Source organism: Esox lucius, chromosome 4 (genome assembly GCF_011004845.1).
Source record: "Esox lucius isolate fEsoLuc1 chromosome 4, fEsoLuc1.pri, whole genome shotgun sequence".
Lineage (NCBI taxonomy): Eukaryota > Metazoa > Chordata > Actinopteri > Esociformes > Esocidae > Esox > Esox lucius.
The window spans coordinates 34229708-34245954 of record NC_047572.1 but is presented as its reverse complement, the minus strand read 5'-3'; the positions used below and the strand labels follow the sequence as shown (position 1 = coordinate 34245954).

The following is a 16247-nucleotide window of genomic DNA, read 5'->3' as shown; positions in this document are numbered from 1 at the left end:
ATCATTGAAGTGTTTACTTGATTGTTATACTGTTGACCTGTGAGTGCATATAATGCTGCTGTTCCTCTGTTGATTTATACTACAGCCTACTGCAGGGCTGGCCAACCCTGTTCCTGGAGAGCCACTGTCCTGTAGGTTTTCTCTCCAACTCTTATTCAGCATACCTGTTTCTAATTAGTAGTTGGATGAAAAGCAGACTTACGTTAGTCCCAAATGAGGCTGAAGAGAAAACCTACAGGACAGTGGCTCTCCAGGAACAGGGTTGGCCAGCCTACCTATAAATACTCATTTATACTGCAGCCTACTGGTTTTCTTATATTCATTTATACTGCAGCCTACTGGTTTTCTTATATTCATTTATACTGCAGCCTACTGGTTTTCTTATATTCATTTATACTGCAGCCTACTGGTTTTCTTATATTCATTTATACTGCAGCCTACTGGTTTTGTGTTACTGTCTGTGTTTTGTTTTGTATGTTGCATATTAAGTTTTTTAAATTGTTTGATTAAATATTAAATATTAAATAAAATTAATACAATACACTGTGGATTGTTTTTGGCACCCCCTGCTGGTAGGAATTTATAGGTGCATTACAATTTCATAATCCAGACATACTGTATTTATCTTGGGTTTGTTCTGAATTTGATGAGTGAGTCTGTATTTTACTTTGTTAACTTTATCCAACGCGCCAGAGCATCTTACTAATGACGGATAACCAAACCAACAACAGATTTAACATTTATTTATTTATTATGACAGTAAAATTAATAAAAGTAGCGGTCTTCATGGCATTACAGCATTGTTGTCACAGTGTGATGTTGATCTCACTGCGTACTCCATCTTCACAGCCGCTTTCGTTGCCGTCGGCTTCAGACAGAAAGCCGCTGCCAGCGGTGACTGTGTTGCCGACACTGTGTTCCAGGGCTGTGAGTCGCTGCTTCAACCGTTGTTGTGTGGCGGCGTACTCCATCTGTAACCGCGCCAACCGTGTCTGGAGACGATCTACACATGCCTCCAACTTCTCCACCTATTAGAGACATGATGAAGATGATGAAGTCTTGTTGTTCCATGTAAGGCATGTCGGGATCTTAGTCCTCTATGTGTTTGCAAACATGCCAAACAAAAAAACACACCTTTTCTTCCATTTCCTCTGCACCCAGTCCGACTCCTGCCACTTCCTCCAGTAGCCCCTCCTTCCTGAGTATGTCCCGCCCCCTCTGTTCCAGCTGGGTTCTAGCATGGGGGAAGTCGCTGAGCGCCTCAGTCAGATCTCTCTTAGACAGACAGAAAAGGTCCGAGTATCCAAGGCTACGAATATTAGCAGTCCTCCTATTTCCCATTTTACTTCCCTGGATATTTAGGACACTGAAACACACAGTTAAATAGTACATATACAACCACCTACTAACACAGTCATTGACCCACCTGATCTCCTCAAACACCTCCTCTATATACCTGATCTCTTCAAACACCTCCTCTATATACCTGATCTCCTCAAACACCACCTCTACATACCTGATCTCCTCAAACACCTCCTCTATATATCTGATCTCCTCAAACACCTCCTCTATATACCTGATCTCCTCAAACACTTCCTTTAAATACCTGATCTCCTCAAACACCACCTCTACCTATCGGATCTCCTCAAACGCCTCCTCCACCTACCTGATCTCCCCGAAACAGCTCCCGGAAGTGAGCACAGCCAGCTGGGTAACTCCATCATCTCCCATCACTGCCAGACGACCATCTTTGATGATGTACATCTCCTTCCCGATGTCTCCTTTACGGCAGATATAATCTCCGGGAGAGAAAACTTGCGGACGCAGCTTCAACACCAACTCCACTAGTAACCCCGCCTCACAGTCCTGGAAGATTCGCACCTGGAGGGGGGAGGGGCAGGGAGGGTGGGGGACATTTATAAGGGTGTGGGTGTATGTGTGTGCGTGATCATGATTGTGTGTGTTTGTACGTTTGTGATCTACCTTCTTCAAAGTATCCAGGTGAACATTTATAGCGATCTCAGCCCTCAGTTTATTGGGCAGACTCTTCAGCACTTCCTGCTCATCTACCACCTTCTGATTGGTCCAGAGGTAGTCAAACCAGCGAATGACACGGTGCTCCAGGTCTCTGCTGACGTGTCGGAACTGCATGTAGTGTTTGACCTGGTCAATACGACTCTGGAAGTCGGCCCGCGTAGCATTCATGTTGGAGATCATGGCTCCCACGTTCCCTACGATGCTGGCAAAGATCAACACACCCACCTAGGAACACACAAGGCCTTACTGTACCTGTGAGGTTTAATTACTGAGTACTGACAGAATGTAGAGTTCTATCTAGGCAGCACGGTTCCATTTTGTCATGAAGGAATGTACTCTCTGGGGTATATGGTCTAGGGTTTTAATCAAACACCCACCAGGAAGTCGAAGACCACGAACAGAACTCCTCATCACGTACGGGGGGGGTGTTTCTCCGATGGTGGTGAGGGTGAGGGTGGACCAGTACAGACAGTAGATGTACCCCCGGGACAGAGTGGTCTGGTTGGGGTACACCCAGGAGTCAGACCCAGCCCAGGGCCTTGGAGAAGGAGTAGTACATACAGGCATTCCAGTGAATGATCACCTGGTGGACAAATACCAGATAAGGATTAGAGGCTAGGCATTTGAGGGGGGCCTGTATAATCAGTAGCATGTCATGCTTCTTGGTTTACAACCAATAGTGATAATCAGTGTTGGATTCACTCCCATCAAACACACTGGACTCCCACTTTATCCAGTTGTGCCATAGAAAATATTGCTGTGTGTGTGTGTGTGTGTCTGGGTGTGTGTGGTGTGTGTGTCTGTGTCTGGGTGTGTGTGGTGTGTGTGTGTGCGCGTGCAGTGTTTGTGTGTGTATGTGTGTGTCTGGGTGTGTGTGGTGTGTGTGTGTGTCTGGGTGTGTATGTGTGTGCGTGCTTGTGCGTGTGTGCGTGGCTGTGGGCTTGTGTGTGTGTGTGTGGTGTGTGTGTGTGTGGTGTGTGTGTGTGCGTGTGTGCCTGGCTGTGGGCTTGTGTGTGTGTGGGCTTGTGTGTGTGTGTGGTGTGTGTGTGTGTGTGTGCATGGCTGTGGGCTTCTGTGTGTGTGTGTGTGTGGTGTATGTGTGTGTGTATGTGTATGGTGTGTGTGTGTGTGTGTGTGTGTGCATGGCTGTGGGCTTCTGTGTGTGTGTGTGTGTGGTGTGTGTATGTGTATGGTGTGTGTGTGTGTGTGGTGTGTGTGTGTGTGTATGTGTATGGTGTGTGTGTGTGTGTGGTGTGTGTGTATGTGTATGGTGTGTGTGTGTGTGTGTGGTGTGTGTGTGTGTGTGTGTGTGGTGTGTGTGTACCAGTATGTATAACACCAGGTTAGTGATACGGAAGGCGTTGGGGTAGCTGGTTCGGGTCTCAGTACGGTCGAAGAACTCGAACATGCGGTTAAACCGTAGCAGGCGGTTGAAGCGTAGGAGTGGCGTGTGTATCCCCAGAGACAGATAGAAGAGGTCCGTGGGCAGAATGGATAGCAGGTCTAGTTTGAACTGTAACGTCTTCAGGTAACTGTCCCTCAGCTTGGACAGATCCTTCACCAGCAGACCCTGCTCCAGGAAACCTGAGGGTCACCGTGGAAACACTCAGGATGGACACTACTACGTGTGCACTGAAGAGAATGGTTGCAGTGACGGTGGCTCCACATTCACTGCATCATTTTCTGTTTATTACTGTTTATATTGTTTTGAATTTTGTACATGCTGCACTGTTGCTCATACAGTAAGATTGACTAGCACTTTTGGAAGTTTGTTCATCACTGACTATAGACTTTTTCTCTACTTACCGGAGTGCTTGCCGTGATTCCTTTGTCCTGCCGCCGATTTGTTTACTAACATGTCGGCGGAGGAGAAAGAAGACAGGCAAACATGCCAGTATCCTAGATCTCGGACAAGATACTGCAGTCCGCCATTACCGAGGATTTTACGAACAAATGTTCAATTCCTGGAGAATAAAATGGATGAACTACATGCGTGGATTAACTTCCAGCAGGACATTGTGAACTGCTGCATGCTGGCGTTTGTTGAGACCTGGCTAGACCCTGTGGTGCCTGACTCTGCCACTATCCCAGCTGTTTTTTCCATCTACCAGTAGGACAGAACATTGGAGTCAGATAAACATATAGGCGGAGGGGTCTGCATTATGGTTAACTGTCGCTGAGGTTCGGATGTTGCAGTGCTATCAACACATTGTTCACCAGACCGGGAACTGTAAAGGTACGGCCCTTCAATTAAGGTGATTTGGCCACGGCCAAATCAAATAAATAACATTTATTTATAAAGTCCTTTTTACAACAGCAGTTGTCACAAAGTGCTTTTACAGAGACACCCGGCCTTAAACCCCAAGGAGCAAACAACAGTAGAGTTGAATTTCAGTGGCTAGGAAAAACTCCCTAAGAAGGCCGAATTCTAGGAAGAAACCTAGAGGGTTCAGGCTCAGAGGGGTGACCAGTCCTCTTCTGGCTGTGCCGGGTGAGATATTAAGAGACCAATTGGAATAATTAATAAATGCATGTGGGCTAAATCCAGAGTCTATTTAAATTTAGACTAGGTCAGATGTATGACCAGATGGACAAGGACAGGGACAGCAACTGGCCCCCCAAACCAGGTACTCTGCGGGTGTGGACCAGGACCTCATGTCCTCCTAAAATTTAAAACGAGAGGAGACTGGGAAAATTCAGAAAATGCATTTCTCATATCAACAACGATTTATAGTGGAGAAGAAGAACTTAGTGGGGAAGGAGAACTGACCCAATCCCCCAGCACAATAGTATAGCAGCGTAAGACCTTGGAACTGAGATGGGGGGTCCGGTGACACTGTGGCTCTACCCGGGGGAGGCCCCGGACAGGGCCCGACAGGGAGGAAATCAATCCACCCACATTGCCAGGCATCAACCAAAGGGACACCCACCAACCGCAACCCCCCTGAATGAGGGCCGAGTATTGCCAGCAGCATACAGCCTAATTGCACAAGTGCGCAACAGAGAGACAACGACAAGCCAGTGACTCTTCCCCCGAAAGGCATTGGAGGGAGGGCATCCCAGTGGCGACGAGAGCCAACCTGGCAAGACAGCAAGGGTGGACAGTATCAAGCCTTCTGGTCACCTTCACGCCCCCGGGCCAGGCTACACCTAATTATAAACCGTGCTGTAGAGATGAGTTTTTAGTAGACACTTGAAAGTTTGCACTGAGTTTGCATTTCTAACCTTAATTGGCAGATCATTCCACAGGAGTGGAGCTCTATGAGAAAAGGCCCTGCCGCCAACTGTTTGTTTAGAAATTCTAGGTACAATTAAAAGGCCTGCATCTTGCGATCTAAGGTTACGTGTAGATATGTATGGCTGGATCATTCCAGCAAGGTAAGTAGGAGCAAGTCCATGTATTGATTTATAGGTTAACAGTAAAACCTTAAAATCAACCCTAACCCTAACAGGCAGCCAGTGTAAGGACGCCAGGACAGGAGTAATGTGTTCAAATTTTTGTTCTAGTTCAGATTCTAGCTGCCGTGTGCAGCATTAATTGAAGGTTATTTATTGATTTGTCAGGGTAACCGGAAAGGAGAGCATTGCAGTAATCTAGAAATAACGAAAGCATGGATTAGTTTTTCTGCATCAGTTTTTGATAGAAAGTTTCGAAGATGAAAATAAACAACTTTTGAGACATGTTTTATATGTTCATCAAAGGGGAGGTCAGGGTCAAGGGTAACGCTGAGGTTTCTTACAGTTTTTTGGGATACGACCATGCAGCCGTCGAGGTTCACAGTGAGATCTGCTAACAACGCTCTTTGTTTTTTGGGTCCTAAAAGGAGCATTTCTGTTTTTCTTGAGATTAAGTTCTTTGTCATTCACATCCTAATATCTGAAACGCATGCTTCCAAAGTAGCTAATTTTAGGACTTCTCCATGCCTCATTGAAATATATAACTGTGTGTCATCAGCATAAAAGTGAAAATTTACATTGTGATTCCAGATTACATAACCCATAGGTAGCATATACAGTGAGAACAATAATGGGCCCAGAACCGAGCCTTAAAGAACACCAAAGCATACCATTGACTTGTCAGAGGATATGCCATCCACACAAACAAACTGATATCTTTCAGATAAATAAGATTTAAACCAGGCTAGAACATGTCCACGTAGCCCGATATGGATTTCCAGTCTCTCTAAGAGAAGGGAGTGATCAGTAGTGTCAAAAGCAGCACTAACATCAAGAAGCAACAGGACGGATGTGGAACCTTTTTCTGAGGCCATTAGAATGTCATTTGTTACCTTCACGAGTGCAGTCTGAGTACTATGATGGGATCTGAAACCGGACTGGAGTATTTCATAAATGTTATTTGTCTTTAGGAAGGCATTCAGTTGTTGGGAAACACATTTTTCTAAGATTTTTGAGAGGAACGGGAGGTTCGATATTGGCCTATAATTGTTTAATATGTTTAATATTGTCTGTGTACCAGGGAGCAAGTTTCTTGTTGCGTATTTCTTTTGTTTTTAGTGGTGCAACTTTGTCTAATGTATTTCGCAGTGTTAAGTTTAGATCCTCGATTTGGTCGTTTACAGATTTATTTACTCTGTCGTTAATGAGCGGCTTTTGAAACTCATTGTTTGCGGAGCAAGTGGATTTCTTGTTTTAATAAAACATCTATCCATCCATCATCTTCCGCTTATCCGGGGCCGGGTCGCGGGGGCAGCAGTCTAAGCAGGGATGCCCAGACTTCCCTCTCCCCAGACACTTCCTCCAGCTCTTCCAGGGGGGACACCGAGGCGTTCCCAGGCCAGCCGGGAGACATAGTCCCTCCAGCGTGTCCTAGGTCTTCCCCGGGGTCTCCTCCCGGTGGGACGGGACCGGAACACCTTCCCAGGAAGGTGTTCCGGAGGCATCCGAAACAGATGCCCAAGCCACCTCAGCTGACCCCTCTCGATGTGGAGGAGCAGCGGCTCTACTCTGAGCTCCTCCCGGGTGACCAAGCTTCTCACCCTATCTCTAAGGGATTGCCCAGCCACCCTGTGGAGAAAGCTCATTTCGGCCACCTGTATCTGGGATCTTGTCCTTTCGGTCATGACCCAAAGCTCATGACCATAGGTGAGAGTAGGAACGTAGATTGACCGGTAAATCAAGAGCTTCGGCTTGCGGCTCAGCTCTTTCTTCACCACGATAGACCGATACATCGACCGCATTACTGCAGAAGTTGCACCGATCCGTCTGTCAATCTCCCGTTCCATCCTTCCCTCACTCGTGAACAGGACCCCTAGATACTTAAACTCCTCCACTTGAGGCAGGTACTCTCCACCAACCTGAAGTGGGCAAGCCACCCTTTTCCGACTGAGGACCATGGCCTCGGATTTGGAGGTACTGATTTTCATCCCCACCGCTTCACACTCGGCTGCAAACCGTCCAAGTGCATGCTGAAGGTCCTGGCTTGAAGCGGCCAACACGACAACATCATCCGCAAAGAGCAGAGACGAAATCGTGTAGTCCCCAAACCTGACACCCTCCGGCCCCTGGCTGCGCCTAGAAATTCTGTCCATAAAAATTAGGAACAGAACCGGTGACAAAGGGCAGCCCTGCCGGAGTCCAGCATGCACAGGGAACAAGTCTGACTTACTGCCATCAATGCAGACCAAGCTCCTGCTTTGGTCGTACAGGGACCTGACAGCCCTCAGCAAAGGACCCAGGACCCCATATTCCCGAAGCACCTTTCACAGGATGCCGCGAGGGACACAGTCGAATGCCTTCTCCAAATCCACAAAACACATGTGGATTGGTTGGGCAAACTCCCATGAACCCTCCATCACCCTGTAGAGGGTATAGAGCTGGTCCAGTGTTTCACGGCCCGGACGAAAACCACACTGTTCCTCCTGAATCCGAGGTTCTACTATCGGCCGTATTCTCCTCTCCAGAACCCTGGCATAGACTTTCCTGGGGAGGCTGAGAAGTTTCCTGCCGGAGGTTGGAGTTAAAAATCTCTCTGACAGGAGACTCGGCCAGACATTCCCAGCAGACCCTTACAGTACGCTTGGGCCTGCCAAGTCTGTCCAGCTTCCTCCCCCGCCATCGGATCCAACTCACCACCAGGTGGTGATCAGTTGACAGCTACGCCCCTCTCTTCACCCGAGTGTCCAAGACATACGGCCGCAGGTCAGATGAAACGACAACAAAGTCGATCATCGACCTGCGGCCTAGGGTGTCCTGGTGCCACGTGCACTGATGGACACCCTTATGCTTGAACATGGTGTTCGTTATGGACAAACTGTGACTAGCACAGAAGTCCAATAACTCAACACCGCTCGGGTTCAGATCAGGGGGGCCGTTCCTCCCAATCACGCCCCTCCAGATGTCACTGTCGTTGCCCACGTGGGCGTTGAAGCCCCCCAGTAGAACGATAGAGTCCCCAGTCGGTGCACTTTCCAGCACCCCTCCCAGAGACTCCAAAAAGGTTGGGTACTCTGCACTGCCGTTCGGCCCGTAGGCACAAACAACAGTGAGAGACCTATCCCCGACCCGTAGGCGCAGGGAAACGACCCTCTCGTTCACCAGGGTAAACTCCAACACATGGCGGCAGAGCTGGGGAGCTATAAGCAAACCCACACCAGCCCGCCGCCTCTCACCATGAGCAACTTCAGAGTGGTGAAGAGTCCATCCTCTCTCAAGGATGTGGTTCCAGAGCCCAAGCCGTGCGTAGAGGTGATCCCAACTACCTCTAGTCGGAACCTACTTTGTTTAACTTTTCTCAGCCTGGAACGAGTCACAGTGGCAATAGGTAAAGCTTTACTAACTACTCTGGCTATGCTATCGACAGACTCCACTATGCTAGCAGACTGGCTAACAGACCTCCACCCTACTTTCTCTGAGAATTCAGGTCCGCTCTAATCACAGCAGTCTACGTACCACTGCAGGCGGATAGAATGCAGGAGCTAGAGGACTTGTACGGTGTAATAAATGGACTAGAGGGCGCCCAACCTAAGGCAGCTGATATTGTTGTGGGCAACTTCAGTAGAATAAATATGAGGAAAGTTTTGCCGAAATACCACCAGAACATTCATTTTCCTACCCGTGCTAAGCTCTGGGATGGTCCTCTACCTATAGTTCCTGGGACCTGGAGGCTCTGAGGAGGTCCAGATATGTCCTAGACTAGGTCATCAGAGATGCCCAAAGAGACTACACGGATAAGTTGGAGTCTAACAACCACAGTTCTGAAATGAGACACATGTGGTGTGGACTGCAACACATCACAGACTATAAAGGGAGAAACAGAAATGATGCCCAGCCTGCCGCCTCCTTCCCCAACGAGCTCAACACCTTCTATGCATGGTTTGAGGTGACCAACACCATCTCTTCTGACTGTCCCTAACCACAGCTGACATGAGGAGAGGTTTTAGAAGGGTGAGCCCTTGGAAGTCACCAGGGCCAGATGGCATGCCGGGTCGTGTCCTCAGAGTGTTTTCACCTCCATATTTAACCTCTTCCTGTCTCTGTCTGTAGTCCCCACTTGCTTCAAGTAGCACACCATCATCCTTGTACCAAAGAAACCTTCCATAACCTGCCTGAATGACCACCGCCCTGTAGCACTAACCTCCACCATCATGAAGTGCTGGTCAGAACTCACATCTGCTCCACCCTTCCTGACACCTTGGACCCCTTTCAATTTGCATACCCCCCCAACAGATCTACTGACGATGCCATCGCCCTGACGACACAGACAGCACTCTCATACCTGGAAAACTACTGTACTCGCCAAGTTTGTTCCTAAGCTGGGATTTAACACCTCCTTTTTCACTTGGATCCTGGACTTCCTGACAAGTAGACCCCAGGTGGTGAGAATGGGCAACCTCACCTCCTCTGCACTGACCCTGAACACCGGAGCCCCCCAGGGCTGCGTACTCAGTCCCCTCCTGTACTCTCTAACCCTAACCACATTCAGATGACACAACCATCCTGGGTCTCATCTCCAGCAATGATGAGACCGCTTACAGAGAGGAGGTAGGGGACCTTTACATGGTACCAGGACAACGTCTCTCTCAACGTCTGTAAGACTAAAGAGATGATGGTGGACTTCAGTGGCAGAAGGGGGGGTCATGCCCCCATTCACATTGAAGGAGATGAAGTGGAGGGAGTCTCCAAATTCAAGTTCCTCTGTGTGTTCATCAAAGATGACCTCACTTTGTACAGGCAACCGAATTCAGCGGTGAAAACAGCCCAAAAACAACTATACTTCCTGAGTATACTCAAGCAGTTTGACATGTCTGTAAAAACTCTCACCAACTTCTACAGGTGGACAATTGAAATCTTCCCCTCAGGCTGCATTACTAAAGCTCCACTGCAAATCGCAAGTCCCTCCAGAGGGTGGTAAAGTCTGCGGAGCGCCTCATCAGCTGCCATCTCCCCTCCATGCAAGGAATCTACCATAGACTCTGCCTGAGAAAAGCACTGAACATCAAAGACAACAGCCACCCAGGCTATGGTCTGTTCACACGGCTGCCATCTGGTAGACCCTACCAGAGCATTGGCGCATGCACTTCCAGACCCACAAACAGTTTGTTCCGCTCAGGTCATAAGGCTCCTCAACCTGTAGCACTGATGTGTGATCATACTGATCACATGATCATTTCAAGTGCTCTGATGTCTTTCTATTTACATTCAATGTACATTTTAATATTTGAATGTACCATTCATAGGCATATTACAATTACATTTATAATATTCAAAATGTCTTCCCATATTGTTCATATTCCCCATTCTACACTCTTTAAAGTCGCTGCTAGTTTACAATGTTATGTATATTTTTGTTATATTTAATTCTTACTGCGTAGACGTTGTGTGCTATGTCACAAGAACTTTATTGTTCAGAATGATGCTGTGTTATTCAATGCATTTGATAAATAAAAAGACATTGACAATGACACAGGCTCCTCATCTCTCTTTGGGGTCCAGTTCCCAGGAGGTTTAAAGAGGCGAGAATAGAGGACAAGGGTAATGAAGAATGTCCCACTAAGCACAAAATAACCTGTGATGATTAGTAGACCTCTGACCTGTGCGCAGCCTGACAGCCGTGTCCACTATGTAAATGCCGTCACAAAGGTAGTCCAACACCAGCCACAAGATGGCGCCACTTGTCTGCAGTTCATCAAAACATGCCCTGTTTCCAAAACAAATACTGCTTTTACTAGGTCAGTTGCTTCCAATGTTAATCTTGTGTTTATTTTTCAATGCACTAGAGGTATTGAAAAATAAGCAGTATTGTACCTAGCAACTAGGGAGGCACCAGTAAAGAGATGTGTAATAAATTATTTGGCTGCTAGAAGACACCAGTAAAGAGAGGTGTAATACCATACCGGGCCACCAGGAGGCACCAGTTGTAGAGGACAGCAGTGAAGATGATGAGAAGCCAGTGGTAATAAATGTCATCAGCTGGAGACAACACCATCACACTGGATCTCCTAGTGAGGGGTCAGGGAAGAAACACACAGATAAAGGAAACAGAAGATAGAGTTAAAGAGAGAAAAATAAAGATAAAATCAGATCTGTAGAGAAAGAAATCAACACCAATAAATCAATTTTCATTCACAGATATTATGCAAGTAATTTAATATAAAGTTTCATAGATATTGTGACGGATGATGGAACAGGAAGCTTCTGTAAAATATGAATTACTTCGACAGTTTATTATTTTGATACTGGAGGACGATTTTGGATCAGTAAAATTATTCCTGTGGTATCAGTACTGTATTTTTGATTTGTCAGGTACTGCATAGTTGCTAACACCAGAGCACATTTCCTATTTAACACAACCATTTTTATTTAGAACATGAATATTTAAAGATGTAGTCTAAAAATTTTGAGAATAGCATTTTTTTAAACCTCCTGCAATAATATATAACCTGGTTAGTTTACATTGGATGAAAGGTGGATGACAGTAATTTAAAACATAATCAAGTAACAGTGATGGCAGGTGGATAACAGTCATTTTGAACCTATTTATGTTACAGTGGATGATAGAATTATGTTGTTATTTAGGTCTGGTATGTGTGTGTGTGTGTGTCTCTTACGTGTGTATTTGGTCATTGTGTTCCATCTGCTCAGCATCAGGTCGTGATGGGCTGATCCTGCTGGGTGGAGGCTGAAGGTCAGGGCCTCTGAACCTCTCTAGAAAAGAATCAGGCCTCTCCTGCTCTTCAACCAAACTCTTATGAGCCCACTCCCTCAGAGTCACCACCAAACTGACTAGCCTGTGTGGAGGAAGAGGAGAATTCAAACAAATCCAAATGAGGAAGAGAGTCTCCAAATGAGGGAAAGAGGGCATCCAAATGAGGAAGAGAGTCTCCAAATGAGGGAAAGAGGGCATCCAAATGAGGAAGAGAGTCTCCAAATGAGGGAGAGAGGGCATCCAAAAGAGGGAGAGAGTCTCCAAATGAGGGAGAGATTCCAAATGAGGGAGAGAGTCTCCAAATGAGGGAGAGATTCCAAATGAAGGAAAGAGGTTGATGGGTCTCCCGGCAGGTCTGCCACAAAAGCATGTGACAGGTGCTCTGAGGGGCATCAACTATCATTCAACTGGATAAAGGAGAAAGTACACAAAGCCCTAAATGTTGAAAAAGTCTCCCAAAAGATAGCTGCTGATTTACATGGACTCAACCCTAGATAGCTGCTGATTTACATTAACTCAATCATAGATACCTGCTGATTTACGTGGACTCAATCCTAGATGGCTGCTGATTTACGTGGACTCAATCCTAGATGGCTGCTGATTTACGTGGACTCCATCCTAGATAGCTGCTGTTTTACGTGGACTCAATCCAAGATGGCTGCTGTTTTACGTGGACTCAATCCAAGATGGCTGCTGTTTTACGTGGACTCAATCCAAGATGGCTGCTGTTTTACGGGGACTCAATCCAAGATGGCTGCTGTTTTACGGGGACTCAATCCAAGATGGCTGCTGTTTTACATGGACTCAATCCAAGATTACCTGGACAAGGCTCCTCTTCCTCTGATGGAGTTCTGGGAGTGAAGTCCTCTCCGGTCTACGACGGCCATCCGCTGGAGCTCTGAAGATGTGTCATCACACATAGACTGGCCTCTACACACACACACACACACAAACGCACACACGCACACAGACAAACACACAAACACGCACACACACACACAAACACACAGACACACACACAAACGCACGCACATGCACAAACATACATACACACGCACACAGACAAACACACACACAGAACATTGTAGGTAAGTGTGACTATCTGAAAATGTATCTACTGATTTAAACTATTTCAGTGAGGACATTAGGAAAAGTGAGTTCTCATGTTTGAGGTTATAGACTGTATAAATAAGGTTAGGGTTAATTTTCCTGTTAGTTTTTTTGGTCCTGTGTGTGTCTTTGTGTGTGTGTCTTTGTGTGTGTGTGTGTGTGTGTTATTACCGACTCATGTGACTTAGGTTGCTGTCTGCCCTCTCACACTCGTCGTCTAGCCAGGTCTTCACTGACAGCCGCTGAGATGCCAGTTCAGTACTCCAGGAAAGGACTCGCCCAGTCATCTACACACGCACACACACAACCCCATATACACACACAACCCAATACACACACAACCCAATACACACACAACCCCATACACACACAACCCCATACACACACACACAACCCCATATACACACACACAACCCCATATACACACACAACCCAATACACACACAACCCCATATACACACACAACCCCATATACACACAACCCCATATACACACACAACCCAATACACACACAACCCCATACACACACAACCCCATACACACACAACCCCATACACACACACACAACCCAATACACACACACAACCCCATATACACACACAACCCCATACACACACAACCCCATACACACACAACCCAATACACACACACAACCCAATACACACACACAACCCCATACACACACAACCCAATACACACACAACCCCATATACACACACAACCCCATATACACACAACCCCATATACACACAACCCCATATACACACACAACCCAATACACACACACAACCCCATATACACACACAACCCCATACACACACAACCCCATACACACACAACCCCATATACACACACAACCCAATACACACACAACCCCATACACACACAACCCCATACACACAACCCCATATACACACACAACCCCATACACACACACAATCCCATATACACACACAACCCCATATACACACACAACCCAATACACACACAACCCCATATACACACACAACCCCATATACACACACAACCCCATATACACACACAAACCCCATATACACACACAACCCAATACACATACAACCCCATATATACACATGCACTCCACAATATACACACGCATATGCAACCCAAAAAACACACAGACAAACGCAACCAAATACACGCATAACCACACAAAGTCCAATACACACACATACACACATACACACAAACACAGAACAATGTTAAGGACAGCCTGTCTGATGTTAACCAAAAAGCTGCAACTGACACAACCTTGGATACCACAGCAACCACATGGAAACAACTCAGGAGAGGAGAGACAAGGAGAGACAAGGAGAGAAGAGAAAAGAAGAGACAAGGAGAGACAAGAAGAGAAGAGACAAGGAGAGAAGAAAAGAGGAGAGAAGCGAAAAGGAAACCGGGAGATGTGGAGAACAGTAGGGAAGGCAGTTGGGGAGGAACGACTTTTTACATTTACATTATTTTTACATGTGAGATGCACTTGGTTTAGCTAAGAAAGAAAAAGTAGTCTTTTTACATCACTCACCTTTCTGCAGGTCCTTTGTCCTTCCTGATCAACAACACCAACCTTAACCTCAACACCAATTCAATCTCTAGGGATTAGCTAAGTATTTATGTGCGGTCTGTCTGTAGCTGTCTGTCTGTAACTGTCTCTGTCCAGCTGCTTGTCAGTCTGTAGCGGTCTGTCTGTAGCTGTCTGTCTGTAACTGTCTCTGTCCAGCTGCTTGTCAGTCTGTAGCGGTCTGTCTGTAGCTGTCTGTCTGTAACTGTCTCTGTCCAGCTGCTTGTCAGTCTGTAGCGGTCTGTCTGCAGCTGTCTGTGTGCAGCTGTCTGTGTGCAGCTGTCTTTAGTTGTTTATCTGTAACTGTTTGCCTGCCTCTAGCTGTCTGTGTGCAGCTGTCTGTCTTTAGCTGTTTGTAGCTGTCTGTGTGCATCTATCTGTCTGTAGCTGTCTGTACCAGGTCAGTAAATGATGAAGAGAGATGGAGAGATGGAGAGATGGAGAGATGGAGAGTGGGTGTAAAGGAAAGAGGGTAATCACGAGCCACTAAACAGAAACCGTCTCCTCTCATCTCTGCCCTCATCTGGGTTCAAATAAGCCAAATACTGTTTCTACCTCCTTCTCCATCTGCTTAGAATGTAAGCATTTCAATATTGTGTGTCTGTGTGTAGACAGAGGGGCCTTGAGAGTGTCTGTGTGTGTGTGAGTGTATGTGTCTGTGTGTAGACAGAGGGGCCTTGAGAGTTTTTGTGTGTGTGTGTGTGTGTGTGTGTGTGTGTGTGGTGGGGGGGGTGTATTCATCACCCTCCCAGTTCTTCTCTCATTGTCCTGTGAGCTCATCATTATTCAGGAAGCTTGCTTGAAGTGAGTGTGTCTGTTTTGCATCACGAACATTTGTGTGTGTACTGAGTGATTGCATTCTGAGTGGTCTGTTTCATGTGCGGTTTCATGTGATTTAATTTGTCTTCACAGACAGAGGAAAAAAGGAGAGAGAGGGAGGTAGGGAGGGAGAGAAGGAGGGAGGGAGAGAGGGAGAGAGGGAGGTAGGGAGGGAGGGAGGGAGAGAGGGAGGGAGGGAGATTGACTGTTAAAGTACATTTATTAATCTAACAAATGATATTCACAAAATATTCAGTCAAATAACATATAAACATATATTAGTATTATTACATCACAATACTTTCCCCACCAACCTTACACAAGTCACACAGTAGTCAACACTACTCCTTAAAAAGTCAAAAACAATACCCCCTCCCCGTCCACAGTGCATAATTCAGTCATCTAAAAACTCTTCCAGATGTTTCACCAATGTATAGTATATATGCTCCAACGTCAAGCAAGCCCTGATCAGTACACTCACCCCCACTAACCCCATCAACACAGCCCTGGGATCAGTACACCCACCCCCACTAA

General features: G+C 46.5%; 1 protein-coding gene across 1 annotated transcript; it reads right to left on the bottom strand.

Moving 5' to 3' along the window:
* Positions 1–728: 728 nt before the first annotated feature.
* On the bottom strand, positions 729–15012 carry LOC105007729 (cyclic nucleotide-gated cation channel). Its single transcript, XM_029119561.2, is given in 14 exon segments — positions 729–1028; positions 1135–1366; positions 1667–1881; positions 1984–2262; positions 2415–2439; positions 2441–2566; positions 2568–2620; positions 3362–3621; positions 11088–11194; positions 11391–11495; positions 12105–12284; positions 13022–13132; positions 13484–13599; positions 14859–15012. Coding segments are annotated over 13 exon segments (2031 nt in total). The 5' UTR covers positions 14859–15012; the 3' UTR covers positions 729–806.
* Between the last annotated feature and the right edge of the window lie 1235 nt (positions 15013–16247).